The sequence below is a fragment of the Cynoglossus semilaevis genome, chromosome 10 (genome assembly GCF_000523025.1).
Source record: "Cynoglossus semilaevis isolate Cse_v1.0 chromosome 10, Cse_v1.0, whole genome shotgun sequence".
Lineage (NCBI taxonomy): Eukaryota > Metazoa > Chordata > Actinopteri > Pleuronectiformes > Cynoglossidae > Cynoglossus > Cynoglossus semilaevis.
In genome coordinates, this window is record NC_024316.1 from 16,010,546 (window position 1) to 16,031,562 (window position 21,017).

Here is a 21,017-nt window from a genome sequence, read left to right on the forward strand (position 1 = left end):
TACACATACACAGCCACAGCCGCAGCAGCTCCGTCCACGCCGCCGACCGTCGACTGCTTCACGCGGCACTATTCCAACACTAAAGCCCCACAAGCCTGAACAGTCACTCCCTTGAGCGAGGCATAAACCCGTATTCCACTTCCACCAAATCCACACACGGACTTTTTCACGGTCGAATTGCTCGAACAAATGCAGAATTCCAAAAGCGGATTTCCAAGGAGCTGCTCTCCGCTCTCTGACAGCTCTTGCTGGATGCCTGTTGAAGCCCTAACTTTGCTGTGAGGCGCACCTGTCCTCCTGCTGGTGCTCCTCCTCCTCTGCCCTCCTCCTCCACCTTCCCCGCGCTGACATCAGTCCTTGGAAACGGAAAAACATACCTGGCTCTCCTCCTCCCGAGTCGTGCTGCTCAACGCGACCCCTTCAAAACAACTCAAACTCGGCTCCTTGCTCTTAGTCGCGTCCCTTGTGCTCTATGTTACTCCTCTAAAATCACTAGAATGTGTTTTAATGCAGTATAAAAACTACGGAGCAGCGTGCAACAGAGCCATTTCCGTCCAGGCTTCTTTCCATAACTTTTTTTTTTCTCCAGTCGTTTCCGTGTTGGTTTCCTGAGTGCAGCCCTCTCTGACCAATCAGAGCGAAACGAATTTAGCCAGGCTTTCACGTGAGCCAATGGCGCAAGGGCAGGGGGCGGGTCTCCTGAGACTGGGAAGCCTTGCAGTTCTATGGAGCGTTTGAAAGAAGGCGGAGTTCCCGGCCTGGGACACATATTTTCACGTGGGAAACGGTCATTGTTAGTGCATAATGGTTGACCTGATAGTCCGCGAGGTTTCGATGTTTCTGCTGCCGTCGTATGTTTAGAACAATTTACAACTTAAAGCCCCAAACAAAGCTACAGTGAGCATTACTGTTTACCGCCAGGACCTAAAGCCGCCCGGACTTCCAGGGCGAAGATGGTAGTGTTGTACAAGTATGCCCTCTGGTGGTAAAATGCAGAACATCATTCGAGATACTTTGAATATCATTGTAACGCTTCCTCTTTTGTACTATTAACCACCATCTAGTGTGGATTTTTTTTTAAATAATTGAAATAACGACCTCTTTACGTGTTTTGTCCAGGATGTAAACAATAATCAACAATGTTGCCGTCTGACACGTTAACAAAGTGCCATTTACAACGTATCCTCTTAACTTGTGCCATAGTGTATCACATGCCATTGTATGAGAACTACTTTCATTATACAGTTAAAATTAGCCAATGATTTGCTAAAGATAATGGAAAAAAACAAACAAACAACTAAGCTAGTAGAAAGCCGAATTTGTATAAAAAACTAACTAGTTAAGGAGAATAGTTGGCAATAACTACTAGCCACAAAAACGAGCAAAGAGTAGCCCAAAGATCGAAAACAGCTTCTGACGAATTAGTGAAAAAAACTGCTAAAACTCAGTAAAAAGAAAAGGTCAGTTAACAATACTATAAGTTAATTTAACTTAAGTAACTTATTATTGTCTTGAAAAGCTAAAGTTAGCAAGTATACTGCTAAACAGACAACTTAATACTACATTTAAGTTGTCAAAGGTATATAAGCTAAGATAAAAGTTGGCCTAAATACCCAAGAGAAGCTAAAATAAGTTAGATGAAGATGATGAATATAATTTCTGTAATAATAAAAAAATAAATGGAATAATGTTTTATGATATAATTTCTGTAATAAAAAAATAAATGGAATAATGTTTCAGTAATACATCAAATATTTCATGCCTCTCCTCTTTTTATTTGTCCTTTCAACACCACATATTCCATCACATCCATACATTCTTCTTCTGTGAACACTGATGTCACACTTGTGTAAAAATGTCACATAGAATTCAATCTACAAACTGAAGAGGAGTTGAGTAACGACGAATGTATTATCTGGTGTAAAACCATTTCTGCGTTGGTCCACTAGATGGCAGACAACGTACTGGTTTAATTACTTTGTTCTGTTGTTAGAATACATTTACATTAAATCACGGATGAAAAGTACACATTTTCAGACTTGCATTGTGTTTGACTCACCGGACAACAATATCGGTAACATAGCAACAGAGGTGTTTGTTCACCATTTGACAAACGGAAGCAGAGTGATTCAGCTATGGTCAAGGGCGGGGTGGGGGTGGGGGGGGGGCAGTGATTAGGTGTGGATTATAATAATAATATTTTTACGCTGCCTCTTAAAACAGAGGTATAAAACACCCTTTCCAAACCTCTAAAAAAACCCACCCAAAATAGATTAAATGACATCAACAGCAGTGTGAACAGAAGATATTAAATCAATATTAACCTTTTTCTTAATTAAAAATAAGGGATGGGGCCTTGGGGGCTGTTGAACAAACCAAACCAACAGTAATGTTAACAGTGTCTTTTCTAAGTGATGAGTTTCTCAGTCAGCTCAACAAACTGTGGTGTCACATGACCTACGGGAGATGGTGTTACAAGGCTGAGCTTGGGAAGAAGTTTTTGTGCATTCTTAAAAGGGGTCAGGTGACACCTCAGATTAGACTGAAAAGATCTGCAGCAGGAACTGTTTCTGAGAAATGAAATACAACAAAATAAAAACAGCATCAGAAGACATTTTCTTAAAATACATTTAAAACAGTGTAGATTAGTCACCATTGTTCCAAACTGTAAAAGTACGGTTACATAATACATACTACATAATGGGTTGTTTTTATGATTTTGGTTTAAAACACAGTACAAATGCATCACAAAGTTTTTGCTGTGTCCATCTAGGGGCTACTAATTGTAATTATTGCAGCTATTGTATCAGGGTTGGGGCAGAAGCACATTAACATTTTGTACGATTACTGTTTACTGTAGCATATAATAAAAAAGATCATGACATGTCTCAATCCATTGGGTGGTGCTGTGTCTACCTAAAAAGTGTTAAACTCGTGTTAATTTCTCTTATTAACCCAAAAGGCAGCAGAGGTGAGAGAGACGTGGAGGGAGGAGAGGGGCGAGTTTGCATGACCTGCTGCCTAAAAAAAAACCCTAGTGGAAACACTGCATCATTACAAGATAAAATCCAGAATCTCTCTTTTAAAGAGTGAGTGTTAAAATAGGTACTTTCTTAGACTGGTCCTTGTTAAAAATCAGACAACTGCTTCTGTTTACAGTTTACTGCTCCAAAGAGATGTTGGGAACAAGATGTAGGAGACGGACCAGAGGAGGTAGTACACACAGACAGGAGGGAACGAGAAGCAGAACACCATGACGACTCCTGAAAATGTAGAAACAGCAAAATGAAAGGCGTCACATGGCATGTAATGTCACATATTAAAATAACCCACAAAAAATATATGCGTCTTTCTTGTCATTATAGGTGTGACTGATTTTGTCTCTGTTGAGCTAAATGCTAACACTAATTTGCTAACATGCTAAGACGCTGAAACTTATCACAGCTCCCAAAGCCAACAAGTGGCTAACTATATTAGTGTTGGCTAGTTAAATGTTAATATGTGGATATTCATTATTTAAATGTTATATTTATGCATTAACATTTTACACTGACATTTTCACTTATGTACTTTACACAAGCATTATGACAATTTCAGCCACTTCAGGAACTTTATCTGGACAGTTCCTAAGTATAGATGATAAATATATACAGAACGTCCAGAACCAGCTTTTTGAAAACAGCGTTACCTCCTGCAAAGACCACTTTTTTCCATGCCTGGGACTCCAGCACTCGATCATGGGGATAGAAGTTCTGACTGCTCATGAAGAGGATCATGGCCACTGCGACGAGACGTAGCAGGGTTGTGTTTCCACCCGACAGCAAAGAGGCACTGGCCAAAATGGCTGATGGGTAGGTGCAAGGCAGCCCACGGTACATAAATGGGATCCCTGAAAACCAATCAAAAACACATTTTCATTGAGTCTTACAAATAAATATTTAGAACAAAATGGAGTTCACGACAGCCAACACAGTGAACATGTAGAACTTCCTGTGATCACTACATGGGTCCATAGTTTAAATAATCAAAAAAAATTGTCCATGATATTGGGACATGATCAGTGTCTATTTCTGCCGTTTACCACACGGGGGGAGTGTAACCTTCGCTGCAACAGGGAATTTCTCCAAAGCGCCAACCTTCTATGTAAAAGCAGTCAGTTCATACTTCGTGACATAATATGAGCAATGTTTATTTTGTCCAATTAGTTCTTGACGTTTTATGACATAATAAACTGAGAAAAACAAGGTTGTCAGAATGCCTCCAGGACAACAAGAGAGACTGAGAAAAACAAGGTTGACAGAATGCCTCCAGGACAACAAGAGAGAAATAAAGGTACACAGCCTGGTGGTACCATGTAGTACTTGCCACTTGAGAAGAAACAGAGACGGATGAACACAGACAGGAAGTAACACATGCTCAGGATGTTGTCCGGCAGGTCATCTGTCCTCAGCAGCAATGATGTAGCGATTCCAAAAGTTGTAAAGTCAGCAAAGTCATCCAGCTTTGCTCCTGAGAATAAAACAGAAAGAAAATGTTAACACAGGTACCTAAACTAAGAAGTCTATTCTGACTTTTTTTTAAAAATTTTTACATGACACCGAGTATATTTAGAAGGGAAAAGGTGAAACGTATACTTTTCTTTACATTCCTTGTGCTAAAAATATTCGTGCAAGTGCTACGCAACATGAGCCACCTCCTCACAAGACATTAACATGAGAGTTAAACTAATTTATGAGTAAAGAGTACACAGCTTTAGTATCAGTCTGGTAACGTGCTCCAACTCTGCAGAAGAGTATCCTTTTTAGGCTAAATTTAGGCTAAATGACTGATTATTATGGAACACTCATTACTGATGTAATGAAAAATCCTGTGTCAGCCCAACAGACTGATAAACAACATTCTCGGCTGCTGCATCTTTTTATCGCTCAGGTTTTCAGCTGATGGGGATGAGGTGATTCAGGCCACGGCTGGGACGGACAAGGTGAAATTCCATGGCCCGGGTCAACAATTTTAACAATTTCAGAAATGCAGGGAACCTAAGGCAATGGGATAGAAAGACAATTGGAGCATAATCCCATGGAATTTGGCTGCTTAATCAGAACATGACTGTTCATCTGACAAAAATACACCTGCAAAGTCATGCAGAAAAAAAGGCGGGTCAGTACACAAAGTCCGCTGACATGTGCAACAAATCCTGTGTTCTGGCACCTGAGGGCTATTTAGGGTTACTTAAAAAAATGCACATCCAATATTGTTATGAATATGAGAAGTTCATACAAAATTAAAATATCTATCCATATATATATATATATATATATACATGTACACATATATACATACATATACACACATACATATAACTACAACTACAATATTAAAAGTTATGTTTTGATAGTATGCCATGTGGTAATGCCCCAATTTTTTTTTTTTTTTTAAATAAACAAGTGTCGGAGTTCAGCAAACACAAAGATATTGTGTCTTTAAAGGAGGATACAGTGAGAGCAGAAATTAATGTATTTGAACTTAACATTAAAATACAGGTGCATAATACTGCAAAGTCTATAAATAGAATATTAAGCTCTGGCTCCTAAGTACACAAAGCTGGCACGTCTTCACTAAACTCCATGTCTCCAAAGAGAAAAGAAAATCCAGACAGCAAACTGCACAGGACGACCTGCCAAAAACTGTCTGAGTCCATCTTTGTTAAGAACCGTTGTCCACAATACTTACCCAGTGCAGAGCAAGCATTAAGATGCCGGGCAACGGCTCCATCTGCCAAATCCAGGAGGTAGCCAATCAGGACCAGCCAACATGCAGCGTGGTGGTGACTGGAGAAAACAGCTTAGCGTTAGGTTAACATCTATGTCAGTGTTCCCCAAACTTTTCTGGGGACCATTATTTTGAAAGTCACAAACCTTCATGACTTGTTTGTGACTTGCGTCATAGACATTTTTCGTTAACTCCGGGAAAACATGATGCGAGACGACCCAAAAAAAATACCTTGTGACCCAGACTTTGGGAAACAATTATCTATGTCATACATGGGGAGTCAAACTCTTCCCATGACTTATTATCTGATCACAGTTCAATGTGGGCGTCATTGTAATTTCTTTTTAATTTTGAACATACAGCCCCACTCACCATTAGTTAACTTCTGTCAACAATAACATTTATCAGTTCTTCATTACTCACCCATTGAGACTGCAGAGAATGGAGGACATGCCCATCACCATGTTGCCCACTGACAGAGCATTAGCTGCATTTTTCCGTGCAAACTCCTTGAGCTGGATCCATGTGGCCCAATCACTGGAAAAAAGAGTGTGTGTGCACTGGAAGAAACCTGAGACCACACAACAGCAGCAGTCAACAGGTGCTTGTGTGGTTCAATGATTCTACTGTACATATCAGCTGACCTACGTACAAATGAATGGGACTTGATCACTAATCATATTGTAGTCATGGCCAAACATTGTTGCTGGAACTAGGAAATTAAAATAATATTCCCCAGACACAATGCCAGAATTCCATTAAAAAGAATTTCAATCCCTGCCTTATGTAGAAAGAGGTGGCACTTACCAAGACGAATGTTTATTGGATGCAGATCAACCTTACGATAAATTCATCCACACATTTTTCACCTCACTGAAATGCATTGATTACATTTACAATGGCAAAACGTTTCTCCATCATGCATCATGAGTATTACTTCCTGGACTATAATAAATAAATTTTCACCAATTACATTGAAACATTACATACATTTCTATACATATATCCATCCATACATCGTTCCATTAGCTTATCCCTTTGCAGGAATATCTACGTGCGTGGGCGGGGTAAACCCTGGACAGATCACCAGTCCGTCGCAATGCAACATATAGGGACAAAACAACCCGGAGGAAAACCATCATTTTATTATGCAGGTGTATATATATATATATATATGTATATGTGTATGTATGTATATATATGTTTATATATTCATCCAGGCATATACACATATATACATATAAATATATATATATATAAATATATATATATATATGCGGCACATACTATATAACACATATTACATATACCACTGGCTACAGAGAGCATTAACTGGACCTACTGCATTGACCCATACCAGACGTGAGATTTATTAGCCTGCTTAGCCTGATCAGATTCAGTTCCCTTTAAACAGGACAGGACAGTAAGACTCTCTTTGTTAGCTTTAAACCAATTCAAACAACTGAAGCACCGGGCTTTACTCAAGACAAAACCACACGCTTTCTGAATTTCCTTATTTTGAACTTCATACTTTCTCAACGGTTTTGGTTTAACATCAACAAACGTGATGTGAGAATTTTATATTAAAAAAGATAAATGTACTGCTGACGCTGCCCCAGCACCAAATCTGCCCAAAAATTTCATAAAATTTTTTTTTTTTTTAAAACTAAATATCTAAAAATGTATCTAAAAAAATTTTTATTTTTAAAAAAATAAAAAAATCCCCTCCCAAAAATTTTTGTTTTTTGGGTTATCTCTCAAGTCATAGTATTGTCCAAGACAGCATGCACAGGCAATGACCTGCAAATGTTTTAAATCATTTTAATAGTTGCAGTATAGCAACCCTTTTAAGTGTTTTTCATCCTGAACTTCCTGTGATTCCAAAGCCCGACCGGTTCAAGAGACTCTTCATCTGAAAGAAAGCAGCAAGAGACACAGCAGAAAGCCAACAGCAGTTTACACTCTTACATGACAGCATGCTTTTTTACTTCTCATTTGGGACTTTTTCATTAAATTTACAGCCCAAAGAATCAAATATTGTTTTGGGGTTTTTTTTGTTTCTGGATTTCTGCCTAATGTTGCAGAGCATGATGGGAACTTTCTTGTTATGCAAGACCATACTGTGTTACCTGGAAACAACTAAAGGGACTACATGCAAAAATGGAATGTATTTAATCCACATTGGGGTGTTTCAGTGCAAGAAACAATATATATGTAAAGGCGTGAAATATGTCTATAACAGAAACACTGTTATTCCTAAATGGAAAAGAGTGTAATGTAATGTAAGATCATTGTGACATTTAATTATTTCTGTCATTACACAACAGCTTGGCTTGAATCCCTGACCTTGTAGAGTATTAAATAATCAAAGTTTATTGATAGACCTACCAGAAGAGGGAGACAGGAGGATCATGGTTTCTTTCTGGTTAACAGCACAACTGCTGGAACGACAACAAAAAAAATCCCAAAATCCCAAAAAATTATACACACACACAAAACCATATATACATACTCAGTTTTTACAAAAAAACTAAAATAATTTATAATAATAATAATATTAATATTTTTATTCATTTGGTCAATGGGGAACGTTACTTGACAACATTTTGAAACGCTAAAATATACCTTCCAAACAATTTCATAGTTTACAGCAGATTTGTAACCTCTACACAGACAACCAAATCTAGGCTTGGTGTAACCAGGATATTATTGAAAAGTCGTCGATTGAACCGAATTCTTTCGGTTTTGGTTTAAGTTTTATCTTATCTTGGATTTCTGTCTTATTTTCTTTAGCACTAGTCTTCTTCTTCTCCATCTATATTTGTTTTCGTACAAAATCACACCTGCCAAGATACCGCCCAGACTTGTTGAGCAGCTTCACCATCATCACCACCATTTTAATGCATAGAGTGGAGCAACTGGCAACTGCGTCACAACTAAATAAACTGCCTAAACAAGCGTTTACACAGGTGTACATTTAAAACAAAACCCCTTTATTCATACCATGACACAGGAAAGACATGTCCTTACCTCGAAAATATCCACAGGATAAAATGTGAAAAAAATAAAATGATGTAGAAATACGTATAAAATGCGTATAAAAGCGGATGTACGCGCTGAATCCGGTAGTTTCTCTTCTTTTTTCTTATCAACTTGACCCTGTGTTATTACGAGATAATATTTAAATACTAAGTCGTGTAAGTATTGACTCAGTTTTTACCTGTCACTTCACTGCGTCAGCTCCAGTCCTCTCCTTTTAAAGAACCAAGAGTATATCCGCTGGAATATTCCACCGGATATGACGCATTCAATTGTTGTCCGTCCCCTATTTTATTGTTTTGGGCAAAACGCCCTTTTGTTTTAGCTACTAGCACGACGAAGCTGATGGAATATGATTTATATATATATATATATAAATAACTTACTATAAAATGTACGAAAAGTTTAGAAAAATACAGGTCTTAAAAATAAACGTTGGTATAAATAAATATTTTTTTTAAATCTATAAAATCAAGTTTTCTTTTTACAGTCATTACATAGGTATAAATTCATTTATTGAAGCCATAAGCCAACAAATATGCATATTTATAAAAAAATATGTTATAATTTTTCATCTGTATTTCCTTTTTAAACTCAGAACATACCATTTTCAATATGTACTTGTACTGGTGAATTCATGGTTAGATAAAATGAAATAAAGAAAACACAAATTAAAAATAGCACATGAATTTTCTTTTTATTTAAGAAACAGCAGGGGCACGGGGAGTGTGTTTTCAACAGTGAAAATGCAACAGTCAGTTCATCGGGACAATCATTTTCAATCTTTTACAATTTACTTCCTGTGTTGTTAAGTTTTGACCTAAATAAGAAAAATAAATGCCATCACACCTAAACGTGCACTGTCGTTATTCTCAAATGGTGCAAAAACAAACATCTACAGAAGAGGTTTTTCATCAACTTTGCATCAGTGTTTATACTGTAGGTCCATGAAAATCCAGTTTTGGTAGAAGGTGGCCCAACATATGGCACTGTTTCATCGTGGATGATGGTTCTCGCTCTTTTTAGTCCGCGGCATAGCAGCGATGACACTGCGTTTTGTACAATGAAACAAGCCACTGATTCCTAAGACTTTTCTTTGAAAGTGAGGAACTACTGACGTTCTTCTTGTTTTCAAGCTCAGCTCAGACGTGACACATTAACCCTTCGTGGGATGACTGCCATAGCTCATAGTCAGGGGCTGTGGGAGGAAATACACCATAACCAGGCAGAGGAAAACAGGAAACTTTTGTTAAAACATCTGAATTAAAAACAAAAAAGGAGAACAAGACTAATGAACAGAAAAAAAGAGAACAAAAACAAAAAATAAATAAAAACGAGGCAACTCTAAGTAAAGGGATAGTGCTCTTTTTTTAGGATAATCATACAAATGTTTTGTTTTTTTAAAAAAAGACAAAAAAAAAGGTTTTGTGGCTATTTTGTTTGTTTGGTGTGATCAGATACAGACGGGGCAGCATGCTTCATCAGAGCAACACCACTGGTCACAGCACATGCAAAAGTTGTCCACTGCTTTTCCACAATGACGTCATATTTCACAATGTTATCTAACTGTTGGCAGACTCCAGATACATTTATTATGGATGTAATGAAGCTTTAAAATATTAACTTTCGGGTCACAACCCACAGTTTGAGTAATGCTGATCTGAAGTGCAGGAATTGGGGTAGTTGACTAAACTGGTACAAACCAAACAGATCTAGTGAACATATACACTTGCTGTTTAAGATTTCATCCATCGGCATATGAAACGTCATTCAGTGATCACACTCTTCAAAAAGACCACATTAAGAGTTTATTTCAAAAATGTCTAACAACAACCCCCCCTCCTGGCAAGCATTTTAACAGTTGTTTTCCTAAATTTGTTCAGAAACACACAACATACAATCCCTTCCCGCTTTATGACAGCCAGGCTTTATGACTACGTCCTGTATCTTCATGTCCGACATTAGCACCAAAGTTTTTTTTCTGTTTCATTAAAAAGAACAAACATACACAGACAAGGAAAACACAGCAGTGTGAATGAGTAAATGTACCTGGTGAAAGCAGCAGGACTAACTTTTGCAGTTATCGACACTGTCTACTTGGACAACCTGAATCGTGCAGAGACGCTGACTGTGACAGCGTGCGCCCTTCTTCCGAAACGTGGTGAGCATGCCTCTAGAGGAAGTAAAAAGTTTGTGCTACAGAAGTGAATAAAGAAAGGCCTAAATGTCTTCAAGTATTAATACAGTTAGGCCTACAAAAAAGCCCGGGGCACACAGTATTAGAACCCAGATGGAACTAGGTTGAAGAGCAGTTATGGTTACTTTGCATGTTTTCCCCACAAATATAATATATTTTCATATGTATATAAATAAAAATTCAGTGCTGTAAAAACATCTCCAACTCCATAGGATCTGACCCATCATAGAAAGGCCTAAAATGTTTCACTCTTACTCTTCTCATGGCTAAAACTACTGCTGGAAGTATGTAAACTGTGCTGGTTCTCCTGTGTTAAAAGTCCTTCATCCAGAATACGACACTGAGTAAGAGAAAACCTGTAAATAATGCTCCAATTTTTTTCGTCTCACTTTTTGGTTTTTACTGCACACAGAGTGGTGTCATCTTGATTTTTTTTTTTTTTGGTAGCAGCAAAGCTCCAATGATTTCAGGCTCTGTGTGAGTCTGCTGTGTGTGTGTGTGTGTGAGACATCACTCCAAAGTCTCTGTGTGTATCTGTGTTTGTATGTGTGAGTTGCGTCGTCGTCTATGAAGAACACGGCTGCACGTTGATGCCGTGTGACGCGTACGCCTGCAGGTCGATGGCCTGAGCTGGCCGCTGTCCTGGCTCAGCGTTCATCAATATCAGGTTCCTCACGCATCCGCTGATTCCTGATGAGAACTTTCCTGCCGTCATGGCAGTCATGTCTGGAGTGCCACCTGCCACAGCGGAAGGCAGATCACAACATGTCATTTTGGATTAAGGTAAGTCAGGTTATAGGTTCATATATGATATCAATTAATTCACCTGCATCAACATAACTGGTATCTAAACCAGTTGTACCAGCTGTAACCCACATCTGAGGTCAACTATGACTGAACATGAAACCAGGATATACCAGCAATACAGGCTGTGGGCTTCAATAGTATAGTATAGTATAGTCTAGTATGGCATAGTGTAGTACAGCTTAGTTTAGTATAGTGTGCTATAGTATAATATAGTTAAATACAGTATGGCACAACACAGTATTGTAAAGTATCGTATACTGCCATGGGCAGAGCGAAAGTCCGTACACTTTTGATGATTATTACTAAACTATAGACTTTTTTAAATGTTCGAATGATAGAATGTAATCAAGTACGTGGGACCACTGTAGGCCATGGTTGCCCATACATGTTTCGACATATTTGTAATAGTTAGAAGCTGTTTTTTTAATTTTTATAATAAGCTCCTGTATAGGTGAAATACAAGCAGACTGTATTATACAAAGTGACTTGTCAGCACCTGCTGTAGACATGGAATAAGGAATGGATGTAGCCTCATTTTGAAGCCTTGACGTACCTTTACAAATGCACTACACTCAGGGTTCTAGTTTCTCTCTGAACTGACTTACAAATGACCAAAATAACCTGTAACTTTTTGACCTATGACCCATGTACATGTTGGACTGAAGAAGACCTATAACATATGATTGTGGTCATAAACTTTGCATGAAAATGTGGTCCAACGCCTCGGTTTCTCACGGTCGTCTGGATTTGATTGTTTTTTTGCAAAATTCCGAGGCCTGACTTCTGCAGAACAAGGTCTTTCAAAGACGCCTGTTTTATAACAGGCTACGTCCAGTTCGTATGTAGGGTCATTTCTCGCATCGTGCCCACCAACACATATGCAACTTAGGGAATTTGCCCTTTTCTCACACTCTTACACAACACAGTATTGTAAAGTATCGCATACTATGGTTTAGTATAGTCAAGTTCATTAGATGATAAAATTAGGTAGTATAGGATTATATTGTATAGAGCAGTAGTAGTAATAGAGTAAATTATTGTATATTACAGTAAAGCATAGTATAGTGTACTATATCCTTTTAAATCATCATTTTGAAGATGTCACTCCACTCACCCAGGTATATACTGCCTTTGGTGTTCACCATGAGGCTCTTGCCCCTGGACTGTCCATGGATGGGATATCCTCCGTCAACAGTGATGTATCCCTCTTTACCCACTCTGTAAAACACACGATAACAACATGAACATCTAAGACTGGATCATCTTAATGTAAAATGTATTAATAAGGTTTTATTTTATCAAAAAAACATAAAATACATTGTTGCATTAATCCAGTGGATCTCAATTTAAATTCTGTCATGCTCCCCCTTGGGGACAGAAGTTGCTGTCACCTAGTGACTGGAGGCTTGCTATCATTCAAGCATTACAGCAACGTGCCATATTACATTGGAAGCCCCTCACGCACCCCGTTGGGCCCGACCTACTATTTGAGAAGTACTGCTCTAGTCGTACCTGACTGCAGTGATCTTGTGCCATTTCCCGTCGTTGATTCTGTGGGAGCGAATCTCTGCCTCTCCACTGCCAAGCTGGTAACTGGATATGAAATCATTCAAATGACAATTACTGCAGTGATGTACTTGTTCTTTACAACATCTCAGTGACACAGAGAACTACAAGAGTGAAGTACTGAGGTACCTGAACACTAGACGACCGTCCCTCAAACCAAGGCTGATGAAGTCCTGTCCTTTGCCGTTTTCTCCGGGTTCCTGAAGAAAGAGGTGTGTGAAAATTGACCAATGACCAGCAGGCTTGGAGTCCAGTTCAAGTCAGATAGGTCACATTGGTACGAATGGAGTAACAGTACACAAAAAACCCAGGATCGGTACGCACCACAGAAGTGGCATCGGGATTTTGCACAGTTGACACTTTAGTCTTTCTTTTCTCACTATTTTTCCATTGATTTGATTGATTTATTGTATTGCATTGTTGGGGTGTGTTATTGTTGTATGTGTTGTATTGACTGTTCTATATATGGGACTGCAATTTTATTATATATTGCAGTGTTTTTATATACGTATATATTTTTCTTCTTCTTTTCCATCTTTCTCTCACAATATTATTATTATTTATTTTTTATTATCATTAGTAGTAGTAGTATCAATAGTAGTATTAGACATATTATTAATAATAACATTCTTATTTTAGTTCATTTTCTTCTTCATGTATTTTTTCTTTATTATTGTTGATCTTACAAAAAAACATGAAACTGATCTGTTCGACTCTATGTGTTTGTATGTCATTTGAAAACACGTACCATCACACACCTCATTCTTAAATACTGTAAATAAAAAACTGCGTATTTAAATTGTGTGACAAATGGCCGCCATGCAGTCATACACACTTCGCGCCTAAAATCCGTTGGACAGTTTGCACACGGCACGGTGAGAAAGCTGCCAAACACATGGGGAAAAAAAACATCGTGTCGGGTTTCAGACGTTACCTTTAGATTAGCATGCATCTTTCGCACAATACGTGCACCACTGGTCTCCTGAAGGAAATGGAGATGAGTTAGAGAAGCCACATGCAGATATTTAGTGATGTCAGAAATTTTCCAGCCGTGTGACACGGGTGTTTAAGACAGGGTGAGGATGAACGGAGCTCCGCAGTCACTACGCGGTTTTGTCACTGTGCTCAAGTATGAGTACAAACACGTGCATTATGGGAAGTTGCATGCGTCGTGTTACGGGTGAGGTAACAGGAGAGGTTAGAGGTGATGATGTGCAGGAGTAAAGATCCGGTCGTGTAGACTCACCACACCCTGCCACAGGATCAGACCGTCAGAGGAGACGGTGTTGATTTCCAGTTCAATGGTCTCTGGTATGTTGTGTCCGCTAAAAACACAAGTTTGGATCAGTAAATAAATTCATTATAGCGCCAGTGATAACAGGAGAACATCAGAATTACCTTCTGGGGAAAATGGACTTAGGCAGAGCGATGTATCCGTCACTGTTGAAGTGAGCTGCATATTGGTACGGCGAATCTATACGAACATTAGAAACACAGTTAGAGCTGAACGACATTGTTTTTTTTTTAAAGAAATCCCAATGTTATAATGGCGCCCTCCAGTGTCAGAAACAGGGAAAGAAAAGAAAGTTAACGCCATAACAAACAAATGCTGCCCAAATATATTGTACAAACGTAACCACAAAACATTTCTAGAAAAGTCCGTACACTTTTAATGATTATTATTAAACTATAGACTTTTTTAAATGTTCGAATGATAGAATGTAATCAAGTACATGGGACCACTGTAGGCCATGGTTGCCCATACATGTTTCGACATATTTGTAATAGTTAGAAGCTGTTTTTTTTTTATTTTTTATAATAAGCTCCTGTATAGGTGAAATACAAGCAGACTGTATTATACAAAGTGACTTGTAAGCACCTGCTGTAGACATGGAATAAGGAATGGACGTAGCCTTGTTTTGAAGCCTTAACGAACCTTTACAAATGCACTACACTCAGGTTTCTAGTTTCTCTCTGGACTGACTTACAAATGACCAAAATAACCTGTATCCTTTTGAACTATGACCCATGTACATCTTGGACTGAAGAAGGCTTAAAACGATGATTATGATTGTGGTCATAAACTTTGCATGAAAATGTGGTCCAACGCCTCGGTTTCTCACGGTCGTCTGGATTTGATTGTTTTTTTGCAAAATTCCGAGGCCTGACTTCTGCAGAACAAGGTCTTTCAAAGACGCCCATTTTATAACAGGCTACGTCCAGTTCTTATGTAGGGTCATTTCTTGCGTCGTGCCCACCAACACATATGCAACTTAGAGAATTTTCCCTTTTTTCACACTCCGTCGTGTGTGTCCTTTCATAGACAAAGTGCCGGACTGACCCCATGCATGAAAGGTACAAAAATCAGACAAAAAAAATATGGTTGACGCAGACTGTACACTGTTATCAAGACGACGATGTGAAGCTGTTAGTGACAGAGCACGTGTGCAGACATGGCACAGTTCTGAGGCTGCGACTCGGGACAAGTATTTGTGTTTGTTTTTGCCGTTGTTAAGACAGGAAGTGGACAGAAGTGGGACAGTTTTATGTCGTGAGCTAACCCACCTTACATTCACTGACAGGACAAAAAAAGGAGAGAAAAACAAGGGGAATTCCACATTATGGTGCCTTTGAGGTCCAATAACAGCAAGAACAAAAAAAAGAGAAATCATTTGATCTCCCAGCTGGTGTTTGTTATCCTTTTGACTTTCATCATAGATGCAGAATTCCCCTCTCCCAGCTTCAGATCAGGAGCGAGGAGAGCCTCGTTTTCCACACGTACAGATGCATGTTTGTTTGTTTGTTTGTTTTTTTGTTTGTATTTGTGCGAACAAGGGGTTAAGAGCAAGAGGCAGTTGAGGGTTGAGTCGTGTAGAGTCGCAGGACCGCCTCGAGCTCGGACAGGTCCGCTGTTAGTCACGGTCATTTCAGGCAGACTGAAGTTGGAGATACTGTACCATTCGCCTCGCTAGCGTCTACATTCCGCAGGGCGGCGGGGAAACTGGAGACCTGGCCTGTGTGTTCAGTCACGAGAGTGCAGGGGTGAGACACATGTCATCAGTTAGGATTTACCCTCCCAGGATGCATTTCAACCCTGGGAGTGAACTATATGGTGTCAGAGGGAGTGGATATTGTGAATAATGCGAGTCATATGGAACCGATTCTGAGCTGTGCCGGTTCTGGTTGTGTGTATACAACAGTTCTGAATGCAGATGTTTGTGCCTGAAGCAAATTTTTTAACTTTTTATACAAGTTAAGGCTTGTATGTTTTTGTAAATTTTGATACAGTAACGATTTAATATATCTGTAAAATGTTTTTTTCTTGTGTTCTTTACTATGTTAAGTTTTTGTAAAAAAAAAAAAAAGTCAAAACTCAGGACTTACTGCAATAACAACTCCAATGTGCCTGAACTAAAAGTCATTCTATTTTATTCGTTTTTGACTTCTTTACTGCTACTGAATTTTCCTTTAAGTACAGTCTTTACCTGTATTAGGATCATTGACTATTTTGACTTTTTTGTCTATTTAAATTTTTATTTAACTTTATTTTTCCTCCAGTTGACTATGTATTAGGATCATTGACTATTTTTGACTTTTTTGTAAATTTTTATATAACTTTATTTTTCCTCCAGTTGACTATTTCAGCGTGTTTCTCTGTCAGGAAAAAGTCCAATCTTAGTCTTTTAAAGATGGAGAAAACAGTGTATTTAACAGTGTTTTTTTTTTTTTAATCCAGTACTTGGGTCAGTTAGTACTCACTCTGCTCACAGTTGAGGCCGGTGTAGCCGGGTGTACACGTACACTGACCATTCACGCAGCTGCCTCCGTTCTGGCACTCCTGGTCGCTCTGACAAACGTCTTTGACGATTTCACAGCGCTCACCTGCAGGAGGTACAAACCAGTTAGGACTGAGAGCTGATGAAGAAGGACGTAAACAGGAGGCTGACAAGGACAGATCTGGACGTGTTGAGTCTTTTCCACCTTAGCGTGAAACTTACCTTCAAACCCATCTTTACACAGGCACTGGTACTCATACTCTGCGTTGGACATACAGTGACCTCCGTTCAGACACGGCCGGCGGTCACATGGGCTGTTGTCCAAACACTTGTGGATCGACCTGCTCTCTGTGAAGCTGTAGGACAGATCCACCTTCTTGTTGTTGATGGAGACCTGACACAGACAGAGCAGGCATCAGTTTGTCAGTGGTGGAGAAATGATTCACCATCATCTCTCTATGAAGACCTCACCTCTCCGATACATCCCCCAAACATGCTGCTGACGTTGGCAGGTTTGGGCAGGATTTCCATTTTGGGGACTCCACCCAAAAACATGGACGTGTGAATGTTGAGGCCCTGGGCTTTGCCCGGTGACTCCTTGCTCTCCACTTGGCCCTGGTCCACTCTCAGGTAGCCGGCCTTTTTGTTCCGCTCTGCCACAGCTCGGTGCCACTGGCCCAGAGACACGGGCTCAGGACTGCGGAGGATCGCTTGGCCTGAAATTGACACGGGTCCAGAGTTCACAGCGAGTCCACACAGTTGTAGGAGTAAATGGTGGAATGAAGGTTATTATTATTATCATCATCACCTGTGCCCAGCTCATATCTGAACTCTATGTGTCCCTCCACCATAGAGATGGCTACAAAGTCCTCCACCTTCATTTTCTTCCCACCACAGAAGAACATCAGTCCGTCTCTGTCCAGAGGTTTGAACTCCAACTCGACGCGAAGGTCGTCGTGGATGTTTGTGAGCGGAGGATAAGCTATGAACGACTGTTCTCCGTCAAACATCGGAGTGGTCACTAGTTCTCCTGATGAATATAAAAAGGAAAAACAAATACAAATGTGTGACTTGGTTTGACATTTTTAAAGAATATAAATACAAGGAGAAATCTAAGTAAGTCCTAAAACATGCTGAAAATAATCCTATATTATTAAATTGGCACAATTCAAACCTAAAGCTTTTGTTTTCTACATCATCTTACTTCAGTACATTTGCAGTAACCCCTGTGTCCTTCCTCACCTTGCATGCATTTGTTTCCATACTTGCCAAGATGGCAGCGACAGTCATACCCCAGTCCACTGGGGCGATTGACGCAGGTGGCATCTGGTCCACATGCCTCTGCAGGGATTCAGGGAGAATACACCACAGATTAGGGGAAACAACTCACATTTAAAAAAAAATCGAATTAACATGCTGTGATGTTTAAACTCATTTTGTGTCTGTGGTCGTGTACCTGAGTGACAGTGCAGTGATGAGTGATGTTGACAGTTGCTCCCAGTGAATCCTCTGGGGCATGCGCACTTATATAAGCTAGCGTCTGAATCCTCACACCTTCCACCATTCTAAAAAACACAAAAGGTAAAAACCACACTGTTATAGAAAACACATGAAATCCACGACACACACACAGTAGGAAAAAAAACTGTACCTGACATGGATGATCTTTACACGTGGGACAGTTGGTGACACCTGTAGAACTGCGGTCAAGGTCTTTGAAGATGACCTCCTCCCCTTGGATCACCAGTGAACGGATACAACCTGCACAGGAAGAACAAATATGAAAGATCAGATAATCTACTCAATATCAACATTTTAATCCATGTTTTTTAATAATATCTTACCAACAAATCCAGACTTAATGCCGGCAGTTTTGGAAATCTGTGTGTAGTTGGGGTAACCACCAACATGCAGCTCCTCGTTCAGATCCAAGCCCTGGAACTTGCCCTGAAGGGGGCAAATAAGTATTCAAGTTTGTAAGCTGAACAGGAAGGAGTGCTAACAAAAACAATCAGCCCTGAAATAGCTTACCAAAGTTTACCAAGAAGCAATTACTTAGTTAGCCTAATAAAGTTTACCAAAAGAAAACAGTGCCAGTCAAGCTAGGTTAACATTTTGAAATAGATTCATAAGATAAATAACTGTTTCCTAAAAGTAATCATTAATTAGCCCTTTACAAGGCTAAAAAATGTTGCTTCTAGAAGTAATCATTAATTAGCCCTTTACAAGAAGCAATTACTTAGTTAGCCTAATAACAAGTTGGTATCAACATGCTACATTATGGCTCAGCAGATAAGCTATTTATGTCCAATAGCCAAAGTTTAGTCTAATAATATCTAAATACAAAGATAGTACAAAGGTATATTTAGCATGTAGCAACAAAAGTTAGCCCAAGCTTTCTCTAGGTCATGGTAAAACCCCAAAAAAGTTGAATGCTAAAATGCTAAAACGACTGGTAAACATAGAGAGCTTGTTGACCATGACATGATAATAATACAACAGTAACAGCACATTATCTAGAATATAACAAATGTAATTTCTGTAATAAAATACAGCCTAATTAGCTAAATATAAAAATAATTTAAATGATTGATTTTGAAGCTAGGTGGACATTAGCTGATTGAAAAAGGTTGATTTTGAAGCTAGGTGGACATTAGCATCAGCCACGTACCTGTGAGCTACCATTAATGGGTTCTCCTCCATCTACGCTGATATATCCCAGGGTGTGGTTACGATACAGCTCAACAGTGTGGAACTCTCCCAGTTTGACAGGGTTGGGGTCTCGTATGGTGGCCATGCCAGAGCCAACGTCAAACCTAAAAAAACAATGTCACATTATAACAAGAAAACAAACAAAACAAACACGGACACTAACACTATCGGACAACTAGACTGACCTGAACTCTAGGCGACCGCCTACAAGTCCCAGGGAGACAAAGTCAGCGCCTGTGCTTTTCCTCTGGCCATTGAAGAGGATCATACCTACATCATACACAGGTATATTAAGTACTGCAGTAGCTGTTAAATGGTGTACTTCTAATAAATGAATAGACATACGTTAAAATATTTATTTGTAGAATAACATCCGTCGTAACAAGTCGCAGATACTGTACATAGAATTTACTGGACAATTAATCTTTATAAAAAAAAAACAAAAGGTCATATTGAACTGGACATGACTTGTTGGGACGGATATTGTTAGTATGGTATACAGTATGTACAGTATATATTTGGATTCTTCAAAACAGAAGATGAAGCAGCATGCTGGGAATGAGGCAGGTTTGAAGCCGACCAAAGCCGCGTTATGACATGATGGTCTGGAGTTAGGTTGTCAAATGCAACCATTTTCATCAATAAAATGACAATGAGTTCATTCTTCCAGGTGACATGCTTTTAGATGGTAAAATAATAACAACAAAGGGTCACCAACTATATTTGTCTGAAGGCCGGACACTCGAATAAATCATAATAAAAATGTGTATTTTGGTTTGGAATCCAATCACGGGCTGGATTGGCCGGTGATCACTGAGTAGTAGGGACGATACACTCAACTAGTGATACAATATGATACGCAATTTTTTGTCTGCAATATCTATCTGACTGTTCTGTGGGGAGCTGCTCAGTACATACAGATGAAGACCGGTTCACAGACCAGTTCTGCTCCACTGACGGCTGTAAGAGCATGAAAGCAAAGGCCATGCAAACATATCACATCTCTTTCACAGCCCCTAAGCTGGGTGTGTTGTGTGAATGACTGATGCAGCCAAAACAAGCCGTTCTGTCAATGTCAATGTCAGCCTGGAGCTTCTGTGGTTCTCAAGCACTGAGACTCACCAGCGTACAATATCAGACCTTAACACCAT

The 21,017-nt window shown here is 39.3% G+C and overlaps 2 protein-coding genes across 16 annotated transcripts in view; both read right to left on the bottom strand.

The window, feature by feature from the left end:
• Positions 1–1,752: 1,752 nt before the first annotated feature.
• On the bottom strand, positions 1,753–9,054 carry tmem269 (transmembrane protein 269). 8 transcript variants are annotated; one of them, XM_008319101.3, is made up of 7 exons: positions 8,800–9,027; positions 8,158–8,207; positions 6,193–6,340; positions 5,731–5,828; positions 4,366–4,509; positions 3,689–3,889; positions 1,753–3,263 (listed from the first exon to the last, which is right to left on the bottom strand). In XM_008319101.3, exons 2-7 carry the CDS (start codon positions 8,180–8,182, stop codon positions 3,154–3,156), a joined length of 726 nt encoding a protein of 241 aa, XP_008317323.1. In that variant the 5' UTR covers positions 8,183–8,207; positions 8,800–9,027; the 3' UTR covers positions 1,753–3,153. The 8 variants fall into 8 exon arrangements, with proteins under 8 accessions (XP_008317323.1, XP_016891584.1, XP_024915007.1 ...); XM_017036095.2 differs by having other exon boundaries at positions 8,158–8,210; XM_025059239.1 differs by having other exon boundaries at positions 6,193–7,681; positions 8,800–9,025.
• Positions 9,055–9,479: 425 nt separating this feature from the next.
• hspg2 (heparan sulfate proteoglycan 2) overlaps positions 9,480–21,017 on the bottom strand; it is a 91,278-nt gene continuing 79,740 nt past the window's right edge. For 4 of the 8 annotated variants that reach the window (XM_025059608.1, XM_025059609.1, XM_025059604.1 and 1 more), the window contains 19 exons: positions 20,989–21,006; positions 20,052–20,136; positions 19,826–19,970; positions 18,999–19,101; positions 18,806–18,915; positions 18,611–18,719; positions 18,397–18,495; positions 17,963–18,184; positions 17,626–17,870; positions 17,377–17,548; positions 17,138–17,260; positions 16,336–16,392; positions 14,777–14,852; positions 14,625–14,703; positions 14,313–14,360; positions 13,508–13,578; positions 13,325–13,405; positions 12,927–13,030; positions 9,480–11,743 (listed from right to left, as the gene is read on the bottom strand). In XM_025059608.1, the coding sequence (XP_024915376.1) occupies positions 11,571–11,743; positions 12,927–13,030; positions 13,325–13,405; positions 13,508–13,578; positions 14,313–14,360; positions 14,625–14,703; positions 14,777–14,852; positions 16,336–16,392; positions 17,138–17,260; positions 17,377–17,548; positions 17,626–17,870; positions 17,963–18,184; positions 18,397–18,495; positions 18,611–18,719; positions 18,806–18,915; positions 18,999–19,101; positions 19,826–19,970; positions 20,052–20,136; positions 20,989–21,006 (2,120 nt within the window). In that variant the 3' untranslated portion in view covers positions 9,480–11,570. The remainder of the gene's footprint in view (positions 11,744–12,926; positions 13,031–13,324; positions 13,406–13,507; positions 13,579–14,312; positions 14,361–14,624; positions 14,704–14,776; positions 14,853–16,335; positions 16,393–17,137; positions 17,261–17,376; positions 17,549–17,625; positions 17,871–17,962; positions 18,185–18,396; positions 18,496–18,610; positions 18,720–18,805; positions 18,916–18,998; positions 19,102–19,825; positions 19,971–20,051; positions 20,137–20,988; positions 21,007–21,017) is intronic. The other 4 variants (XM_025059605.1, XM_025059607.1, XM_025059606.1 and 1 more) reach the window with 4 other exon arrangements.

Coding starts and splice junctions, on each gene's coding strand:
- tmem269 (XM_008319101.3), bottom strand. CDS start 8,182: ATGATCCTCCTGTCTCCCTCTTCTG. Junction 6,341..8,157: donor CCTCCTGTCTCCCTCTTCTG/GTAGGTCTATCA, acceptor GTGTGGTCTCAG/GTTTCTTCCAGTGCACACAC. Junction 4,510..5,730: donor TAATGCTTGCTCTGCACTGG/GTAAGTATTGTG, acceptor TTTTATTCTCAG/GAGCAAAGCTGGATGACTTT.